The 18,830-nt window shown below is 57.1% G+C and overlaps 1 protein-coding gene across 1 annotated transcript; it reads right to left on the bottom strand.

The window, feature by feature from the left end:
• Nucleotides 1–473: 473 nt before the first annotated feature.
• On the bottom strand, nucleotides 474–18,357 carry BIK (BCL2 interacting killer). Its single transcript, XM_039236470.1, has 5 exons — nucleotides 18,312–18,357; nucleotides 3,104–3,244; nucleotides 1,929–2,036; nucleotides 1,575–1,692; nucleotides 474–1,007 (listed from the first exon to the last, which is right to left on the bottom strand). Exons 2-5 carry the CDS (start codon nucleotides 3,235–3,237, stop codon nucleotides 921–923), a joined length of 447 nt encoding a protein of 148 aa, XP_039092401.1. The 5' UTR covers nucleotides 3,238–3,244; nucleotides 18,312–18,357; the 3' UTR covers nucleotides 474–920.
• Nucleotides 18,358–18,830: the final 473 nt, after the last annotated feature.

The raw sequence follows: 18,830 nt of genomic DNA, 5'->3' as shown, positions 1-18,830 counted from the left end.
GGTTGGCATTTGAGGTCGAGGATTATGGGCGAAGGGGCAGGGAGTCAGAGCCCAAGTTCTGGGAGGGGGGCCTGGTGATCTAAAAGCAGCACTAGGCCTAGGTCTGGGGCAGCCTGAGCCCGCACGGTAGGAGGCCTGGCCCTGGCGCCCTTCCCACCACACCTATGTGAGTAACCCCACAGGCCGGACCAGCCCACACCAGGGCGAGGGGGCGGGGGCAGCCCAATTATAGGAGAGCGACAGCCCAAAGGAAATAATCCCTAATGGTAGGATTCAGGCACCAGGCAGAATGGAGGAGTAAACCTGATGGTGCTGGGCCGGGCTCTGACAGCAGGTGCAGGAAAGAGCCCGCAGGCTGTGATCACGCACAGGTGGCGAGGTGCACGCCCGCCTCCCCCCTCCCCCCCATGACTCTCCTGTGGGGGCAAGACCAAGCCCACACTGCAGACCCCAGAGAGGACCAGAGACCAGCTGGAAACCAACATTTTATTGAGCTCTCCTACCCCTCAGAAATCTAGTCCAGCAGATTTTCTCTTTGCCGCGGGCATCACAGACACGGGGGTGCGGCCAGCACTCCCCCCGCTGCCCGCCGGATGACCGACCTGGGACAGGAAGGCTCCTTCCGGGGACCGGCCACTGCTCGGCATGGGGCCAGGAGAGCCTTGGCGCGGGCAGTTACCCAGTAACGACCCCAGAGGTATAAGGAATTCATTTCTCTTACAAAAAAGAAAAAGAACAAACTAGTATGAAACCTCAGTAGTGTCCCAGCACTCAGAGTTTAAATAAAAAAAAAAAAAAAAAAAAGGATCATCAGAAAACTGTTAAAAAGACAACAAAACCAACTGAGGCCACCTCCAGGGTGGTGGTCAGGTCAGGGGGGCGGGGCCAGCCCCGCCCCCACACTGAGCAGCAGCAGGGGGTCACTGGAGGAGGTGCAGCCCCCAGCCGAGCAGCAGCACCAGCAGCAGCAGGGACAGCGCCAGCCCGCGTCCCGCGTTGGGGGCCACCTGTGGGACCAAGGGGGAGGGGAGAGGGGTGAGGGCCTGCAGCCTGGGACAGGGGTGCTCATTCCGCTCTGCGGTCACACGGACGAGCCCGGCGCGGCAGGGAGTGGGGTGGGAAGAAGGAATCAGGGAAGGCGGGGGACACAGGAGCGCCCCACTCCAAAGGGGACAGGTCGAGGACAAGGGGACCAGAAAGACGGGCACAGGTGGGGTGGGGCATAGGCCCCGAGGACAGGGCAGAGGAGGAGAAGCCGGCCCACCCAGGGAGGACTGGGGAGTGCTCAGGAGAGATGCTCGGGGGAGGAGGCGCCTGCCAGGCAGATGAGGGAGGAGCCAGTCCCATCTGCCCAACGAAGCACGGGCACAGGCAAACTGGAGTCCGTGAACCGGGCATCCCAAAGCCAAAGGCGTCTGGGACCAGGCGCGAGTAGAAAAGAGGAGAAGCAGGCAAGACAAGACAGTAGGGAGCAGTGGGGTCTGTGGCACCCTCAGAAGACATGCCCTGGGGAGCGTATCAGCCCGTGCAGGAGGGGAAGAAGTCAAGGTCATGGACTCTCGAGGCTTATTTACCCTGTTCCTGAGGGTCAGGAAGCTCCAGATGCGGATGTTCTCCCTGAGGTTGGCGAGACCTTCCATGAGACTCCTGAGGACACCTCTCAGGCCCGTCTGGCCGTAGGTGAAGGCCAAGCTGGGAGACAGGTGGGAGGGGAGGCAGAGCCGTTACTGCAGGAACGGGGGCAGAGACGGCCTTTATCGCAGGTGACCCCTGTGGGGAGAAGAGGGCCCTGTTCCCTCGCATCCACGGCCACCCCACCCCCCTTCTCTGGGCGGCTCCGTGGATGAGGGCCTCTCTCCACGGAGCAGGGGCTCGGGGCTCCTGGGAGGGGAGCGATTTCGTCCCGGGGCCTGGGGGGCGGCGCCCACCTGTACACGGCCATCCCGGGCAGCTCGCCAACGCGGGGCACCATCCACCTCACTTCCATCTCGTCCCCAATGAAGGCCAGCCGCATGGCCACGTCGTCGGGGCTGTTGCTGCGGGGAGGGCACGGGGATCAGGGGTGTGGCTGTGCGGTGACCCCACACACCCAGGCTCCCCAGGCCACTCGGGCCGGGCCTCGTGGGAGCCCAGGGGCGACAGAGCAAGGCATGGGAGGAAAGCACCTGCCAGTGAGGTCTGGTCCCTAGGTGCACTCCCTGATGTGCGCCCCCACCCCACCCCACCCCCGCCTGGGAGGGCAGGGAGCCATGTGTGCACAGCAGGTCCCCTCCCCCCCACCCGCGCAGTGGGCTGGCTTCAGCCCTGCTCTCAGGGGTTTGCCCGCACCTTCCATCTGGGAATTTCCAGGCAGACAGGCCTCCCAGAGGCTCCCAGCTCAGACCCAGACACCTGCCCAAGTGTCCTGGGGTCCGTGCTCTCTTACTCCAGCGGCAATGAAAGGTCGGACGGCGGGCTGAGGTCCCACCTCTATCAATACCCTGTGGGAGCTCAGGAACACACTGTCCAGGGCCGGACGCGCCCTGTTGCCATGTACACGCGGAGCACGGACAGGAGCCAGATTTCCAGGTCCCTCCAGCTCTAAAATCCCAACGAGCCCCAGTGCCCAGGTCTGGGACCTAATAATGACTAAGAGAACCCTGAGGCCTAAGGCAGAAGAGAAACGTCCAGAACCGAGAGGCTAAGCCCGGAAGACCCCCTCCCCCCCACCTTTGCTGTCCTAACAGGAGCCGTGTGTGAAGTGGCCTCAGGCTCCTCCTGATTTTCTAAAATTTGGGAACGATCCCATCAAAAGGCCGTGAAGAGGTGACCATGGTCACTGAGGCCCAGGAGACACCCAGTCCTAAAGCCACAGGTTTAAGTCATTTTGGTGGCAGTGCCGAGGTCCGCCCTGGGAATATGCCGGCCGCCGAGGGCCTCTGTGGGCGGATATCAGAGCAAAGTGGCCGTGCCCAGGGCGCAGGGCTCCAGGCCACACCTAGGGAATTTCCGCTCTGGAGCCCTGCCTGGGGAGCGCACAAGGCCTGCTCTTCTAACCGTATCTCCAAAGTCACCGACCAGAAAAGGGGGTGGGTGGGGCCCCCAGAGTGTTATTGGGACATACCCGTTAGGGGAGGGCCCAGGATCATAGTACTCCGCGAGATCGGTCATGCCAGGAACGTCCAGAACCTCCGGGCCATGCTCCTGCAGGAAGGTGCTCAAAAAGACGTCCCTGGAGAGGGGTCCTGTGTGAGACATTTCTTCTCTGGGGGAGAGAGAGACACGGATTGAATCCTTGTGCATCTAAGCCAACTGGGACTCTCCCGTCTTCACTTTCCCAGCATGCCTTGCAGCTGGTGGGGAACACAAAACCCAGTTCTGGTCAATGAGGCCTTAGAAGTCTGATGCGGGGACTGAAAGGGAGCAGCCTCACCAGGGCAGCTCTTCTCCCTCCTTAATGCCTTCGACACAGGAGTGAAGGCTGGAGTGGCAGCAGCCATTTTATGATCCCGAGGTGTTGGACACTAAGGATTCCCTGCACGCAGGAGAATATGCAGAGAGAGGGACAGAGCCTGGCTCTCTGATGACATTATCCGAAGCTTGCAAAAACACAAGCCACAGCCAGCCTAGCCGTGTAAGAAAAATAAAACTCAGGGCACATGGGTGGCTCAGTGTGTAGAGAGAGCACCTGACTCTTGCTTTTGGCTCCTGATTTCAGCTCAGGTCATGATGTCAGTTTGTGAGTTCGAGCCTCACATCGGGTTCTGGGCTGACAGTGGAGAGCCTGCTTCAGATCCTGTCTCCCTTTTGCTCTGCCCCTCTCCCACTTATTCTCTCTCTCAAAATAAACAGTAAAAATATTTAAAATAAAAACTCTTAAGAAGAAAGCCCAACACATTCAAATCCCCCTTCACGTCCTTTCCGGGTCCTTGTAGCCAAAGGCCCCCCTATTCTAGGAGGATTGTGGATTCCCTCCCACATCATCACTGGTGATAGCCTGGTAGGATTCTGTGACCTGGTTCACCACAAGCTACCCCACACTGTACTGAACAGCCTTAGGTCCAGAACGTAATGAAGACTGTGGAACCAAAGGACCCGAGTTCAAATCCCAGCCCTGTCACTTAGCAGGCGGGAGGCTGAGGGTACAGGCACCAATTGTTAGGACCTTTGCACTTCAACCCCCTGTCTTACGATAGTATCCTGGGCTTTACAATTTTTTCTGATTCTTCACGTTAGCCTGCTCTGAGCTGATAGAACCCTCTCGTGTTGGATCCCTGACCTTTAAGGCAGGTATTCAGTAAGACGACACTGGGGGCGTGGGAAAGTTCATGATTAAGCCAAGAAGGGAGAGAGTCTCGTCTCTGTGCTCCCCAGCTCAGGGTGGGCAACATTCATCCCGGAAGTGCCATCAGCCGCACCTGGGGACCCTCAGGGGACACCAGTCCAGGCACAAACCTTGAGGGCGCACACTCCCTGCTTTCAGTGTTAAAGGGTGATGAGGGGAAACACAAAGCCAGGGCACAGGTTCAAGGGAGCACAGAGGGGGGTTTGGAATCTGCAGGTATTGAAGGGCGAGGCCAGACAGGTTACTGTCCACAGTGCGTCCGAAACACGGTCAGGGTCAGACACGGACACTCTGCGATGTCATGACGGGCGCAGATGGGCATCCGGGGGGCTGAGGCACTCCGGCCTTCGGGACAGGACGCCACACAAGCACAGCATTGTTCCAGAATTTGCCTCAAGAGGGCTGTTTCAGTTTCCTACAGGGAGGGCAGTAGCCTCACGTCTGTTCCAGATGAAAGCCCAGCCTGAAAGGCAGCTCCTCTCGCAGGAGCGGAGCGCAGGAGAAATCAGACATGTAAACACAGCCACAACGGCCCCAAAGGGCCTGTGGCCTGACATATGCCGCCTGCACCTGTCAGGACAGCACCTTCCCCTGTGGGCTGAAAGGAGCTGTCAGGTCAGACCCTGTGGAGGAGGGAGGTGGGGTGCTCCCACCTGTGGAGAGCACCTGCAGGCAAAGCGGTAAAAAGCCACGCAGCCGTGGGACCCAGCAACTCCCTCCCGCTCGGTCAGGCAAGGACACGCCCCGCAGGGAGGGTCAGGTGACATTTCTAAAACCCCGAAAATGCTGCTAGCGCCTTCACAGCAGCGCATGGACCGTTCTGAGTGCACAGTCCTTACACATCGGTTCCAGGGAACACAAGGCAGCAGTTAAAAGCTATGAGGTGTGGGGTGCTTGGCTGGCTCCATCCGTAGGGCCTGACTCTTGATCTTGGGGTCATGAGTTCCAGCCTGACATGGCATTAGAGCTTACTTAAAAAAAGGAAGAGGGGCGCCTGGGTGGCTCCGTCGGGCGAGTGTCCGACTTCAGCTCAGGTCACGATCTTGCAGTTCACGAGTTCGAACCCCGCGTCGGGCTCTGTGCTGACGGCTCGGAGCCTGGAACCTGCTTCGGATTCTGTGTCTCCTTCTCTCTCTCCCCAACCCCTGCTCATGCTCTCTGTCTCTCTCTCAAAAATGAACATTAAAAAATTAAAAAAAGAAAAGAAAAAGACAAGGTATGCGGTGAATCTAGATCCATCTACAATGTAAAGTTCTTCAACAACACTTTTGAATAAACTAGATCACAAAACCATTATAGTGCGGTTTGAAGCTTCTTCGGTAGCCAGAGACGGACAGAGGGAGCTGGAAGCCGCAGACCCCATTCCCGGGCTGACTGGGGACTCCCCTCCAGCCACAACCTGGCACTGACAGCATATTCAAGTTTTGCTCGTTTAAAAAGACAGCTGGGGGGCTCAGTCGGTTAAGCGTCTGGCTCTTGATTTCCGCTCGGGTCACGATCTCACGTTCTGTGGGATGGAACCCCACACTGGCTGGGCTCTGTGCTGGCAGCGCGGAGCCTGCTTGGGATTCTCACTCCCTCTCCCTCTGTGCCTCCCCTGCTCGAGCTTTCTCTCAACATAAACATTAAGGAAAAAAAGAAGTCACCAGTGAAATCATTTAGACTGCTGAAATAATAAACGATGCAAAATATTCAAGCCGCAAAACAAAATGAGATCATTTCAAGAAGATCAGAGAGAGAAGACTTCTAGTAGGTATGAAATGAACGTTTATGGAGAAAACAAAGAGAATCGCCTCTTGCAAACACAGAGTTTCAAGGCTGCCAGATACAAGATCAACATACAAAAATCAATAGCAACAAGGCAACCAGAAAATACGGTAGCAAATAAATCCATGTTTGCAGACATAGGCTTTCAGTCAGGAATGAATCTGATGTTTTTAAATTTTTTAAATGTTTGTTAATTTTTGAAGGAGAGACGGAACATGAGTGGGGGAGGGGGAGAGAGAGAGAGGGAGGGAGACACAGAATCCGAAGCAGCTCCAGGCTCCAGGCTGTCAGCACAGAGCCCTATGTGGGGCTCGAACTCATGAGCTGTTGAGATCATGACCCAAGCCAAAGCTGGATGCTTAACCAACTGAGCCACCCAGACACCCCGTTCTGATTTTTTAAAAAAAATGCCAGGGCGCCGGGGTGGCTCAGTCGGTTAAGTGTCTGACTTCGGCTCCAGTCATCATCTCGTGGTTTGTGAGTTCAAGCCCTGCATCGAGCTCTGTGCTGACAGCTCGGAGCCTGGAGCCTGCTTCGAATTCTATGTCTCCCCCTCTCTCTGTCCCTCCCCTCCTCTTGCTCTGTCTCTATCTCTCAAGAATAAATAAACATTAAAAAAAAATTTTTTTAATGCCTGGGGCGCCTGGGTGGCTCAGTCAGGTGAGCATCTGACTTCAGCTCAGGTCATGATCTCGTGGTCTGTGAGTTCAAGGCCCACATCGGGCTCTGCGCTGACAGTGTGGAGCCTGCTTGGAATTCTCTCCCCCGCTCTCTCCGTCTCTCAAAATAAATAAATAAACTTTAAAAAAATTTTTAAGGGGCCCCTGAGTGGCTCAGTCAGTTATGCGTCCAACTTGGTTGGGCTCAGGTCATGATCTCACGGTTTGTGAGTTCGAGCCCCATGTCGAGCTCTGTGCTGACAGCTCAGAGCCTGGAGCCTGCTTTGGATTTTGTGTCTCCCTCTCTCTCTCCGCTCCTCCCCTGCTCATGCTCTGTCTCTCTTTCTCAAAAATAAATAAAGATTTAGAAACATTTAAAAATTTAAAAATCTTAAAAAATAAATATGTAAAACTTCAGCAAAGGGAATAAAGGACCCAAATAAACGGAGACAACTTTCACAGACAAGCTATAACATGGCAGAGTGTGAGCGCTGTGTGTTCGCCCTTCAGCTTCCGCTGACAGTAGCTTTTAAGGAATTGTGACCAGAGCCTCTGGCTGCCCTCAGGCCCTAGGGACCTAGGTGTCTATGCAAATGGCAATTCCCCAAGAAAAGCAGTCCCAGCCCTCATTTGCATCTGTCCCCAGCACACCCTCACCCTCAACGCCACACCCCAGCGAGGGGCTGCTCTCTCCCCAGAGGCTGCTGTGTGCTCCCGTGGAAACCCCTGCCTCCCCGCAGCCAAGGGGCCACAAGGAGGCTCCGGTGGGCATGTAGCCTGAGCCTCCCCTTGACCTGCTGTCCCCGCATCCATCTGCCTCCAGCAGCCCTTCCCAGGATCCCTGGGCGCCAAACGGGAATGGGGCCCCTGAGCCATACAGGAGCACATGGCTGACCACGACCACCTGGGGCGGGGGTCACGGGGGGGCCTGAGACCTGCATCTCACCAGCTCCAGGGGGAGCAGCGGGGTGGGACTCCCCCAGCTGACTGAACTGTTTGGGGGCAGGGCCCACATCGCCCCTTCCCAAGCGTCCCCCACCCCCACCGGCCTGCCCCCCAGTCTGAGCTGACCCAGGACAGACACCAGACTCTCCTCCCCAGGTCTGTGCTTGCTCGTTGCCAGAGCTGTGCTTCCGGCGCAGACACTCTGGACAGGTGGGGGGGGAGGGGGGTCTTGGGTGAACCTCCTAACCCGACTGCTCACTTGCTCGGGCAAGGCCTTCGGTTTCCTCATCTATTAAATGGGGATAATGACCCCAGACGAGGCACGAAGCAGCACGAACCGCCTATTATAGTCCCAGCTGATGTCGGGGCACCTGCTCCCAGGGCGGCCCTGACCCGAGCCCGGGGCCAGGACTGTCACACAGCCAGGCCTGGGCGGGCGCGGGGCTCTAGATCTGAGTGGGAGAAATCAGAGCGCGGTCAGGGAGCTCGGAGCAAAGGCCCCGCAGCGGTCCCACCGCCCCAGGGGAGCCCAGAGCCGATCACTGCCCCCCCATCCCGGCGCCCCTGCACGGCCCAGCCGGCCTCAAGTCTCCCCCGGCCTCTCTCCAATCTGACCCCCGAGCAGCAGCCTCGGATCTGACCCGGCCTCCGCTCCACTCGGCTCCCCAGTCGCCTCGGGGATCAGGGTCCTCTCTTCTTCCCCTGGCCGCCTCTCCAGCCCCAACTGCCAATCCAACCTTGGCCCCGGTTCCTTCCGTGAACCTCGCGCTGATGAGAGCTCAGCTTCTGTCCCTGCTCCCTTCAATCTCCAACCAACCGCACCGTGAGCTGCTCTTTCCTCCTCTCTGGCAGTTTAGAGCATAGACTCTCTGTGTCTCAAGCTTCTCCCCTTCTAAATGAGGATACTTGGGGCGCCTGGGTGGCTCTATAAGCTCCCAACTTCAGCTTAGGTCACGGTCTTGTGGTTTGTGGGTTCGAGCCCCGCGTCAGGCTCTGTGCTGACACCTTCGGATTCTGTATCTCCCTCTCTCTGCCCCTCCCTCGCTCATGCTCTCTCTCAAAAATAAAACTTTAAAAAAACTTTAATAGAAATGAAAACCGATAAATAAATTAATAACGTTAATGTCCAGGCACGAACACCACGTAAGGTGACAAACCAGGGGCTGCCACGGTCATTGGACCCTGGTTTCCAGCATACAACACGGAGCACATTCGTCAAAGGACCAAACAAAGGCCATTACTGAGGTCACTGGGGGCCCAGCGTCTATTTTTCTTCCAGCAGATTTGCAAAAAGGAAGGCGCGCCTAGCCACGTGTTCCCCACCCAGGCTGCGGCCCACACACTCCCCCTCCTCCACACTCAGTGGAAACACCAGCCAGGAACGTGGTTTTACCCGCAGCGCTGGGGGTGCCAGGCCCGTCTGTGTGCAGGGGAGTGCAGCCCACACGGCCATAAGAACACCTGCGGTCTCAGAGCACACGCCCCTCCCTGGAGGCTGCGGCCTCAGTCTCCCCACACCCAGCCTCGCCATGTGTCCCCATGTGCCTTGAACAGGTGGGACAGCCCTGGAGCCCCATCAATTCCCACCGGTCACTGGAGTCCTGGGGACCCAGCCAGTGGCTGCTGGGTGGGCCCAGCTGAGAAACCCTGGGTCCTCGTTTCAGTTTTTCCCCATCGGGGCTTCCCACCCATACCTGACCCAAGCACCAGCCCCGCTGGCTGCCCAGGCCGGGGCTGGGGCCCTGGTTTACAGGGCACCCAGGGCTCAAGGCAGCAGGTGCACGCTCAGGCAGAAAAGCCCTGCCCTCAGCCAAGACAGACCCAGGTTCCTTCCAGCCCCAGCTCTGCCACTGCCGTGTGACCAGGACTGTCACCTATTCTGAGCCTAGCTCAGAGAGGGCTCTTCTGCATGGAAACAGCACAGCCTCCAGAGCAAAGAGTAAGATGAAGCAGCCGTTGCCCACTTTCTGCCCCGTGGCAGGGGCTCCAGGGCCGGCCACCGAAGCAACAAACCCAGAGGAGAGTGGGTTGAGTACCTACCAAAGCAGCAAGTGCACAAAACCCTTGGTTTCTAGGACTGTTCCCTGCAGCGACCCCTGCATGTACCCGGCAGCCTTGAAAAACACAAGCAAGGAGGCCGGGATCTTGAAGGCACGTGGCTATGCACACAGCAGGGAACAGAACAGCTTGTAACTGTAACTGTATTGCCAAGTGTGTGTGAAAAACAAAGGACATAAACAGACAAACATTTCGATCTGCACAGATCATCTCCTGAAGAGGCAAGGCAATGAGTAAAGAGGAGGAAGGGGTCTCTCTGGGGCGGGGGAGGGGGGGTACTGAATGTTTTTAACCGTATGCTTTTGTGTTCTTGAACTTTTCCTACCACGCATGTGCCGCGATCGTTGATTCAAAAAATAAAGCAAAGGGCGCCTGGGTGGCTCAGTCGATCAAGCGTCTGACTCCCGCTCAGGTCATGATCTCACGGTTTGTGGGTTCGAGCCCCGCGTCAGGCTCTGTGCTGACAGCTCAGAGCCTGAAGCCTGTCTTCAGATTCTGTATCTCCATCTCTGTCTGACCGTCCCCTGCTTGTGCTGTCTCTCTCTGACTCTCAAAAATTGAAAAAAAAAAAAAATTGAACAAAAAGCAAAGATTGTTCTGAGGTTAACAGCTTGAATTTTTCTGAAATGGAAATAATCTGTCTTAAAAGTCTATTTCAGGAACCAAGTCCCCACCCACCCTCTCCACCTGGAAGGGGGAGTCTGGCCTCCAGCCCCCACCCTCAGGAACCTGCAGATGCTCGAAACTACTCCTGAGGAGGGCAGGGCTCACTTCCCTTGAGTGATGGAGATATGGGGGGTGTGGGGGGCGGGCAGGCAGAAAAAGAAGAGAGGAGGAAGGGGAGAGAGGAAGAGGTTTCAGGTAAAAAGACAAATGGGAAATTCACCCGTGGAGGGTTCTGGGAGTTGGGTGTTCTAGAAAGCGGCGGCTTCGGATGGGCCCCGGGAGCCACGGCGCTGCAGCCTTCCACCCCGGGAACGCCAGCGCAGATGCTGGCCTGACCCACTTGAACCCAGGTGGCCAATCTTGGCTTGGCCTCTGTGGCCTCGGGCAAGGACTGTCCTCTCTGGGTGCGCAGCTGAAGGCTCTTGGAGATCCCACAATCCTCCTTTTGTGCAGCTACTGAGCCGGTCCCCCTCGGGAGGCGGTGTCCGCCCCACTTCACAGAGGATTGGGAACGGAAATTCAGAGGCTCTTGGCCACCCGGTCATGCTCCCCACCCCCAGGCTCCAAAAATACACCGACCCAGCCTTGCAGGTTGATACAACAGAAGAAAAAGGAAGGCAGCCTTGACAATTACAAGAAAAAAGTCTTGCTCTGAGGCCTGAAATGCCCAATACGTTTGCACTGAACAGTGACGGAGTGGACGTGCCGGGGGGTCAGCGCCCGATACCTCGTGAGCATCGTGCCTTCTGAGCACACGCGTGGAGAGGCCGGCATGCCGGCGAAGCTAAGCCCGTGTGTGCAGTGCTCCGCATCAGGCGCTTTACAGGCCTGACGCCCCGGGGAGGGGGGATCACTACCAACACTCACAGATGAGGTTTAGAACGTGAAGGGCTTGTCCAGCACCAAGGCGAGGGCAGGAGCTGCATTAAACCTGGCCGCCACCCCGGGACACTTTCTCGGCCGCCGCAGCCCGTTCAGGTCAAAGTGTGGCAGGAGTCTGCTCAGGCTTGATTCAGCTCCACGTCCCCCGGGCCCCAGGCCGGCCCCAGGCCTGATTCAGTCCGCTCAGGAATGTTTATAGGAAATGATGCAAAACCAGGGTCCCCTTCCCCTCCCCCAATCCACACCTGCTCAGGTCGACCACCACCAAAGTGGAAAGGGGTGGGCCGGCGTAGCAAAAGGAAAAGTCACGGCTAGCTGCTTCTACACTTGATCTTAGCCAAAAGGCCGAGAAGCGATGGGGCTAGCTGCTTCTAGCAGGATCCTCCTGAGAGGAAGATTCTCCATGATGGCCTTATGCAAATATCCGGGGCTCACTGCTTCTGGACACTGAGCCACGGGGCAGTCGGCTGGCTGCTGGGCCACCTGGGTCCTAGTCCAGCTTGGCTGTTTTCCTTTGGACAAGTTCCTTAGCCCCTCTGGACCCCCAATTCCTCGTTTGTAAAACAAGCCTTGAGGAGAGCTTCTTTTTTGTCCCTTCCTGCTCAAATATCTATAGAGACAATCCAAGCTAGAGAAAGCAGAACACATTAATTATTCTCTCGATGACTGATTTTGAAATTGCCCTACACCAGAGTGCTGTGGTCGGGATGTCTATGTCCACTCCCAAGTTCATCAGTTGAAAACCCAATGCTGAAGGGAATGGTATCAGGAGGTGGGGACTTTGAGAGGCAATTAGATCATGCAGGCGCCACTAATGGGATTAGTGTTCTTTTTTTTACACTTATTCATTTATTTTGAGAGAGAGCCAAGCACGCAAGTGCACCATAGGGTGGAGGGCAGGGCAGAGAGAGAAAAATCCCAAGCAGGCTCTATCCTGTTAGCACGGGGTTCAAACCCAGGAACCGTGAGGTGCTGACCTGAGCTGAAATCAGGAGCTGGATGCTTCTGACTGGCTCAGGTCATGATCTCACGGCTTGTGGGTTCCAGCCCCGCATCGGGCTCTGTGCCGACAGCTCAGAGCCTGCAGCCTGCTTCAGATTCTGTGTCTCCCTCTCTGTCTCTGCCCCTCCCCCACTCACTCTCTGCTCTGTCTCTTAAAAAATAAACAAACATTTAAAAATATTTAAAAAAAAAAAGGAGCCTGCTTCGGATGGGTTCTGTCTCGTCTCTCACTGCCCCTCCCTCACTTGTGCTGTCTTTCCCTCTTAGATATTAAAAAAAAAAAAAAAAAGAAAGGAGAGTTGGAAGCTTAACTGACTGAGCCACCCAGGCACCCCAGGATTAATGTTCTTCTAAAAGAGGCCCAGGAGAGCTCCCTTCCGGTCCCCCGGTCCCCCTCTCAAGGATACAGGAAGTCCGTGGCACCCTGACCTTGGATTTCCAGTCTCCAGAACCATGAGAAATACGTTTGTGGTTTATAAGCTACCCAGGCTGCGGTGTTTTGTTATAATACACAGTTCAACGGAGTGAACAGAAAGCAGATGTGAAAACGGGGCAAAAAGAATCGAGGGGATCCCAGTCAAAGTCTTCCCTGATACCCCAAAGGGGACCCAAGTGCACCCCTGTGCTTTTCCATCACCATTAGAAAGGACAGGATGTCAAGATACTACCTGGGCCTGCAGTGTTTAAGTTTAAAAAACATGCATTTAAAATGAGTTCTGGCGGGTCGGGGGCCACCTGGCTGGATCAGTCAGTAGAGTATGTGACTCACATTCTTGGGGTTGTGAGTTCAAGATCCACGGTGGGTACAGAGATTTCTTAAAAAATAAAATATTCTTTTTTTTTTTTTCTACATTTATTTCTAAGAGACAGAGAGCATGAGTAAGGGAGGGGCGGAGAGAGGGAGACACAGAATCTGAAGCAGGCTCCAGGCTCTGAGCTGTCAGCACAGAGCCCGACCTGGGGCTCGAACCCAACCGTGAGATCATGATCTGAGCTGAAGTCAGACGCTTAACCGACTGAGCCACCCAGGCACCCCAATAAGATATTTTTAAAAAAATTAATATAGGGGCGCCTGGGTGGCTCAGTCGGTTAAGCGTCCGACTTTAGCTCAGGTCACGATCTCATGGTTCGTGGGTTCGAGCCCCAGGTCGGGCTCTGTGCTGACAGCTCAGAGCCTGGAGCCTGCTTCGTATTCTCTATATCCCTCTCCTTCTCTCTGCCCCTCCCCTGCTCATGCTCTGTTTCTTCCTCTCTCTCTCAGAAAGTAAATAAACATTAAACAAAATTAAAATAGGGGCGCCTGGGTGGCTTAGTCAGTTAGGCGTCCGACTTTCGCTTAGGTCATGATCTCGCGGTTCGTGGGTTCGAGCCCCGCGTTGGGCTCTGTGCTGACTGCCAGCTCGGAGCCTGGAGCCTGCTTCAGATTCTGTGTCTCCCTCTCTCTCTGACCCTCCCCTGCTCACGCTGTCTCTCTCTCTCTCCTAGAAATAAATAAAACATTTAAAAAAAATTAAAATAAAATAAAATCTTTAGGGGCCGCCTGAGTGGCTCAGTCTAAGCATCGACTTTGGCTCAGGTCATAATCTCACTGTTTAGGAGTTCGAACCCCGAACTGGGCTCCACGCTGCCTGCTTCCTCTGTCTTCTTCTCTCTGCCCCTCCCCCCTTCTTGCTCTCAAAATGTAAACATGAAAAATAGATAAATAAATAAAACCTTTAGAGAGCAGTTAATTAATTAAAATAAGAAGTGTTTAAAGTTAAGTCAAAGACGGTGCCCTGCTAGACCCAAGCTCTGAGGGGCCCAGAGAGAGAGAGAGACGCAGCCCCTCAGGGGTCCTTTCTTCCAGAGTTCTGGAAGAACTCGCTGTAGAGGACTTTCAGTCGCTCACTGAATCCTGACCCTCCGCTCTGCTCAGTAGTTTTGGGGGCTCCCATTTCCTCCCTAGGACCTAGTCCTCAGGCCCCCAGGGGCCAGGCCCCCCTGGCCCTTTTGAACCCTGGACCTGACTTGACAGCCTCCTTCTGCCTCCCCCAGGCTGGCATGGCGCGGGACGGGGAGTTGGGCGGTGAGGGGGCTGCCCCTTCCTTCAGCCCCGGCCCCCAACCCACCTCCTCCCCGCCCTCCCCAAGACAGAAAGAATTCACTGCTCCTCATCTGAGTTATCCTAGGACCTTGGGCAAACAGACCCTGACTGGGCACTTAGCCCATTTATAGTCTCAATAAATGTTTACCTGTCTGTCTGCCCCAGATCAGAGCAGGGGCCTAGAGAGCCAGGACAATAAGGGGCAGGAGAGGCAGATAACAGGCTGTAAAACAGACCGAGGGACACATCCCACCGATGGGCAATTCCTGGCTAGGGGACCCTCACCTTCTGAGAGCCCAGGAGGATGGGGAGTTGTGAGAAGGCGGCAGAGGCCGAACGCGCTGTATACAGTAAGTGCTCACTCATGAGAAACTATTAGGAACCTGGGGCTCCGGAGAGGTGCATACCAGGCTAACCACCTCCCAGTCGGAGCTGGGATTTTCCTGATGCGTCATTGTCTGCATATGGGCAACGCAGCAGATCTCCACCCTCCCCTTGATACAGAGCCTCTTCCGAGCTCCAAGCCATGGAGGGCCAACTTGGGGGGGGGAGGGGGGCAGGGACTCGCCATCCTAAATATCCGTATCTCAGCGACACCCCCCAAGTAGCCAGGTGGGCTGCTCTTGGCTCTAAAGCTTGTACGTCCTCTCGGTCTGGGTGACCCGGCATCTTCTAGCGCCTCCAGAAAAACAGGTTTACCGCGTGGCGCCCGGCAAGGCCCGGCGGGTGTTTTGTATTGTCACATCCTAATATTGACACTACGAAACTCAGGCGGCCTCCCGGAGCCCGCCTTCGTGCGCTGACCACCCAGCCCGGGCCTCGCTCCCGCCGGCCCCGGTGCCAACAAGGAACTGGGGGCGGCGGCCTTATTTGCTTACATTCTGTGTTCGTCCCAGGGCCTGGCCCCGGCCAACCAGGCAGGACAAAGGGACGGGGGAGCGGTGGCCTCTGTCCACTCCGGCCCCACCGCAGGCTTCCTGGCGGCCACGAGCGTGCCGGGCACTTCCTTGAAACCTCTTGGAATTGTTCTGAGCAGGGAGAATAAACAGCCGGACTCTCGTGGGATCCACTACGTTGGAGGCGAAGGGAAGCAAGAAGCCATTAATTGTCTACAACCTTAATAGGGTTCGCCAAAAACAGGATGCTTTTCCAGGGAGCGGGGACAGCGGATGGGGCCGGTCCCCAAGTAGCCCCTTCCACGCATCAGAGGAAAAACGGGCTGACACTGAGCGCTACTTTCCTTGTAGCTCCACAAACCCAGCTTATCTACCCACCAACCACCTAATTAACACAGCTTAGGATGTGCCGGGGCGGGGGCGTTGCTCAGTGGGCCAAGCGGCCGACTGCCGCTCAGGTCCCCGATCTCGCGGTTCGTGAGTTCGAGCCCCGCGTGGTCCGGCTCTGTGCTGACAGCTCGGAGCCTGGAGCTGCTTCCGATTCTGTGTCTCCCTCTCTCTCTGCCCCTCCCCTGCTTATGCTCTGTCTCTCAAAAATAAATAAACGTTTAAAAAAATAAAAACAAACAACGCTAATGTAACTTAGGATAATTAACACGCGTACAACCCTCGGTCCAGCTTCTTCCCAGCATGCCCAGGTTGCGATGTGCTGGGGATACGCCATTAAGGGTGACAATCGGTCCCCGCCCCCCCCCCCCCCGCCTCGTTCTCCTGGAACTGCAGGCTAGTGTCATGCTAAGTGAGCCCGAATGGGTAGCGCTATCTCTTTAGTGTCCTGAGAAACAGTAAATTAAGGTCCTTACACAGAGGAACTGGTGGAAAGAGAGGAAGGGCCGCACCTCTGGATGAGGTAATCAGGAAAGACTTCTCAGAGGAGGCAGCATGGAACAGAGGTAGGGAAGAGATGACAAGTCTGATACCCACCTCTCCCTAGGGGCTGTGCTAAGTCTATCATCACTCCATTTGTTTTAGGCCTCACACCATCCCGCAGAGAGCCAAGGATCCCTGTGCTTGCAGAAACATCCTTGCTCAGGCAGTCCCCACCAAAAAAAAAAAAAAAAAAAGAAAGAAAGAAAGAAAGTCACCTGGCAGCCATCTTTGAAGGCTGATGAAACTCGTTTCCCGCCCAGAGGGCGTTCTGGGGCTCTGGCTGAAAGCCCACACCCTGGAAGCCAGTCCCCTCCAGATGCTTTAGACACTTTAAACCAAAAACAAGCAAAAATAAACTTGTACAATGCAACGCTGGTAAAGCTGAAGGAGCCACAGCCAACTCCATCAATGACAGCCCTGTGACCTTGAGGTTAAAACGGTGGGAAATCCCCGAATTCTAGAGTGCGGAGTGGTGGGGGGCGGAAGGGTGGAGAAAAGCTGAGCCCTCAGGCAAGAGAGGCACCACCAGCCAGGTGCTAGAGCTGGAATCCAGGCCCAGCTACAGCCTCAGACAGACCCTTTAGAGAACCAGTGTAAAATCACTCCACTAAACACCTAAAATGTGCCACTTGGAAGACTCTACCCCAAAGGCAGGCCCAAGATAAGTAGAAACAAGGTTAGAGTATTCACTCTTAAGGGAAGCCAGCAGCACTTGGGTGGATGTTCTCCACACCTGGTGGGAAGCCTCACGGACCCATTTTACAGAACGGACAAACTGCGGCTCAGAGGTGGAGGAGCCCGTCTAAGATAACACGGCTGAAAGTGGCCGGGTGGAGTTTTGGGAGGGCTTCCAGAAAACGGCTCTGGGCTTTTTAGCTTGACAGCCTCCTGGAATGAATTCTCCATGCGTAAAATGAGGCCCCCTGTCTTTGGAGGTCGGCCAGCACCGGGCTCCACCGTCTGCCCCCCTCCTCCCCATTCGGGGGGAAGGATAAAGCTGATAACCCTCCCTTCCTGGGGAGCTGGAGCGCCGCTTGAAGACCCGACCCAGCGCGCGGCCACAGGAGGTGCTGGGGAAGCACCGCCCCGCCCCCCCCCCCCCCCCCCGTGACTTACTCTGGCCTTGAATATCTGATTGCACCCTGTGAAGGAACCTATTGAGGAACTTCTTTTGTGATTATGGGAGCAGAGGTGTTTCCTGAAAGACCCCCCCCCCCCCCCCCCCCCCCCCGGGTGGCTCCTTCCAGCGAAATTTACAGTAACGATTAACGGTTTTACAAAGCGGTTTCGCGCCCAGGAGGCCTGGGGCTCGTAGCGAAGGCGTGCCAAGGCCGGAGCACCCCCCACCCAGCGTCCCCGGGCTTGCTGTGGCGGCGCGGGGCCGGCGGCGGGGCCCCTCCCGGTCACCGGCCGGACGGCGCCCGCGGCCCCTGCAGCGCTGAGCGCGCGAGCCGCTCGGCTTGCGAAGCCCGCGGGGCGCACCGGCGGGGCGCACCTGCGCGGGCCGAGGGCAGGTGCCGGGCGGCGGCCGCGCCCCCGCTCCGCGCGCAGTTCCTGTTCCGGACTCCCCCGCGGCCACAACAAAGCCTTTCTCCGGCCCTTGGCAGGTGCGCGGCGACTCGGGGCGGCCCGGGTCGCGGCGGGGACCAGCGCCCGACGCCATCTTCCCGGTGTCGGTGGACTCCGGGCGGTGCGGCGGGGGACTGGCGGTCCCGCGCTCCGGCCGGGTTCGCGGGCCAGCCCCGGGAGGCCGAGCCGGCGGGCGGTGCGGGGCGACGGGGCGACGGGGTCTCCGGCCCCGGGGGCGGGGCCGCCCCATTGCACGGAGGCGGAGACTGAGGCCCGTACGGGCTGCGGCTGGTACAGTAGCCGGCGGGGACCCGGAGACCCCCGCCGGAGACGGTGCGTTACGGAGCCAGCGTCCCGAAACGTCGCCCGAAAAGTGACACACGCGACAGCTGCCCGGGACGGAAAGTCCTGGGCACAGGTCCCCAACTTTCTAGCTGTTCCCGGAGCGCTCGCCTGCCGGGCTCGGGCTTGGCGCAGGGGCGGAGGGCGGAGGGGCTGGGGCCCAGCGGGGCAGCGGGGCTCGGACTCACCTCGCGTCCGAGGCGGCGGCGGCGGCGGGGACGGTGGCGGCGTCCGGAGCGCTTGAGCCGGGAGGCGTATTGTCTGCTGCCGGCGCGCGAGGGTATAAACCGCCGGGCCCGGCCCCGCCCCGGTCCGCCCCCAGGGCCGCCTCTCCCGTCGAGTGGCTCGGATCCGGGACCCAGGTCCGCTGGTAACAGAACTGCTACAAGTGTGATGTTTACCGCTGTGATGTTTACGGGTTGGCTGCCTGCCCACGGCCGTCTGCAAGCTCGTTTCGCGGGTGCACCGTTTCCCCGCGCGCCGGGGCGCACAGTAGGCCTCGGGGAGGATCCGTGGGCGAATCCACGGGCTGAATTTGGGTGGACGATCCAGGATCCTTGCCCGGATTGTCCCGCGTCGCCCTCCACGCATTCCTAAGTGCTCGGGGCTTTTTGTTCATGCCCATTTTACCAATGAGGAAACTGAGGGGTAGAGAGGACCCAACGACTTGCTAAAGGACAGTGGAAACTCCCCCCTCAAATATACAC

The sequence above is a fragment of the Hyaena hyaena genome, unplaced genomic scaffold (genome assembly GCF_003009895.1).
Source record: "Hyaena hyaena isolate Hyena2069 unplaced genomic scaffold, ASM300989v1 scaffold_4, whole genome shotgun sequence".
NCBI classification, from domain to species: Eukaryota; Metazoa; Chordata; class Mammalia; order Carnivora; family Hyaenidae; genus Hyaena; species Hyaena hyaena.
The sequence above is the reverse complement of the archived record's forward strand: the minus strand, read 5'-3'. Positions and strand labels throughout refer to the sequence as shown.

Coding starts and splice junctions, on each gene's coding strand:
- BIK (XM_039236470.1), bottom strand. CDS start 3,237: ATGTCTCACACAGGACCCCTCTCCAGGGACGTCTTTTTGAGCACCTTC. Junction 2,037..3,103: donor CCTGGGCCCTCCCCTAACGG/GTATGTCCCAAT, acceptor CCCTCCCCGCAG/CAACAGCCCCGACGACGTGG. Junction 1,693..1,928: donor CCCGGGATGGCCGTGTACAG/GTGGGCGCCGCC, acceptor CCTGTCTCCCAG/CTTGGCCTTCACCTACGGCC.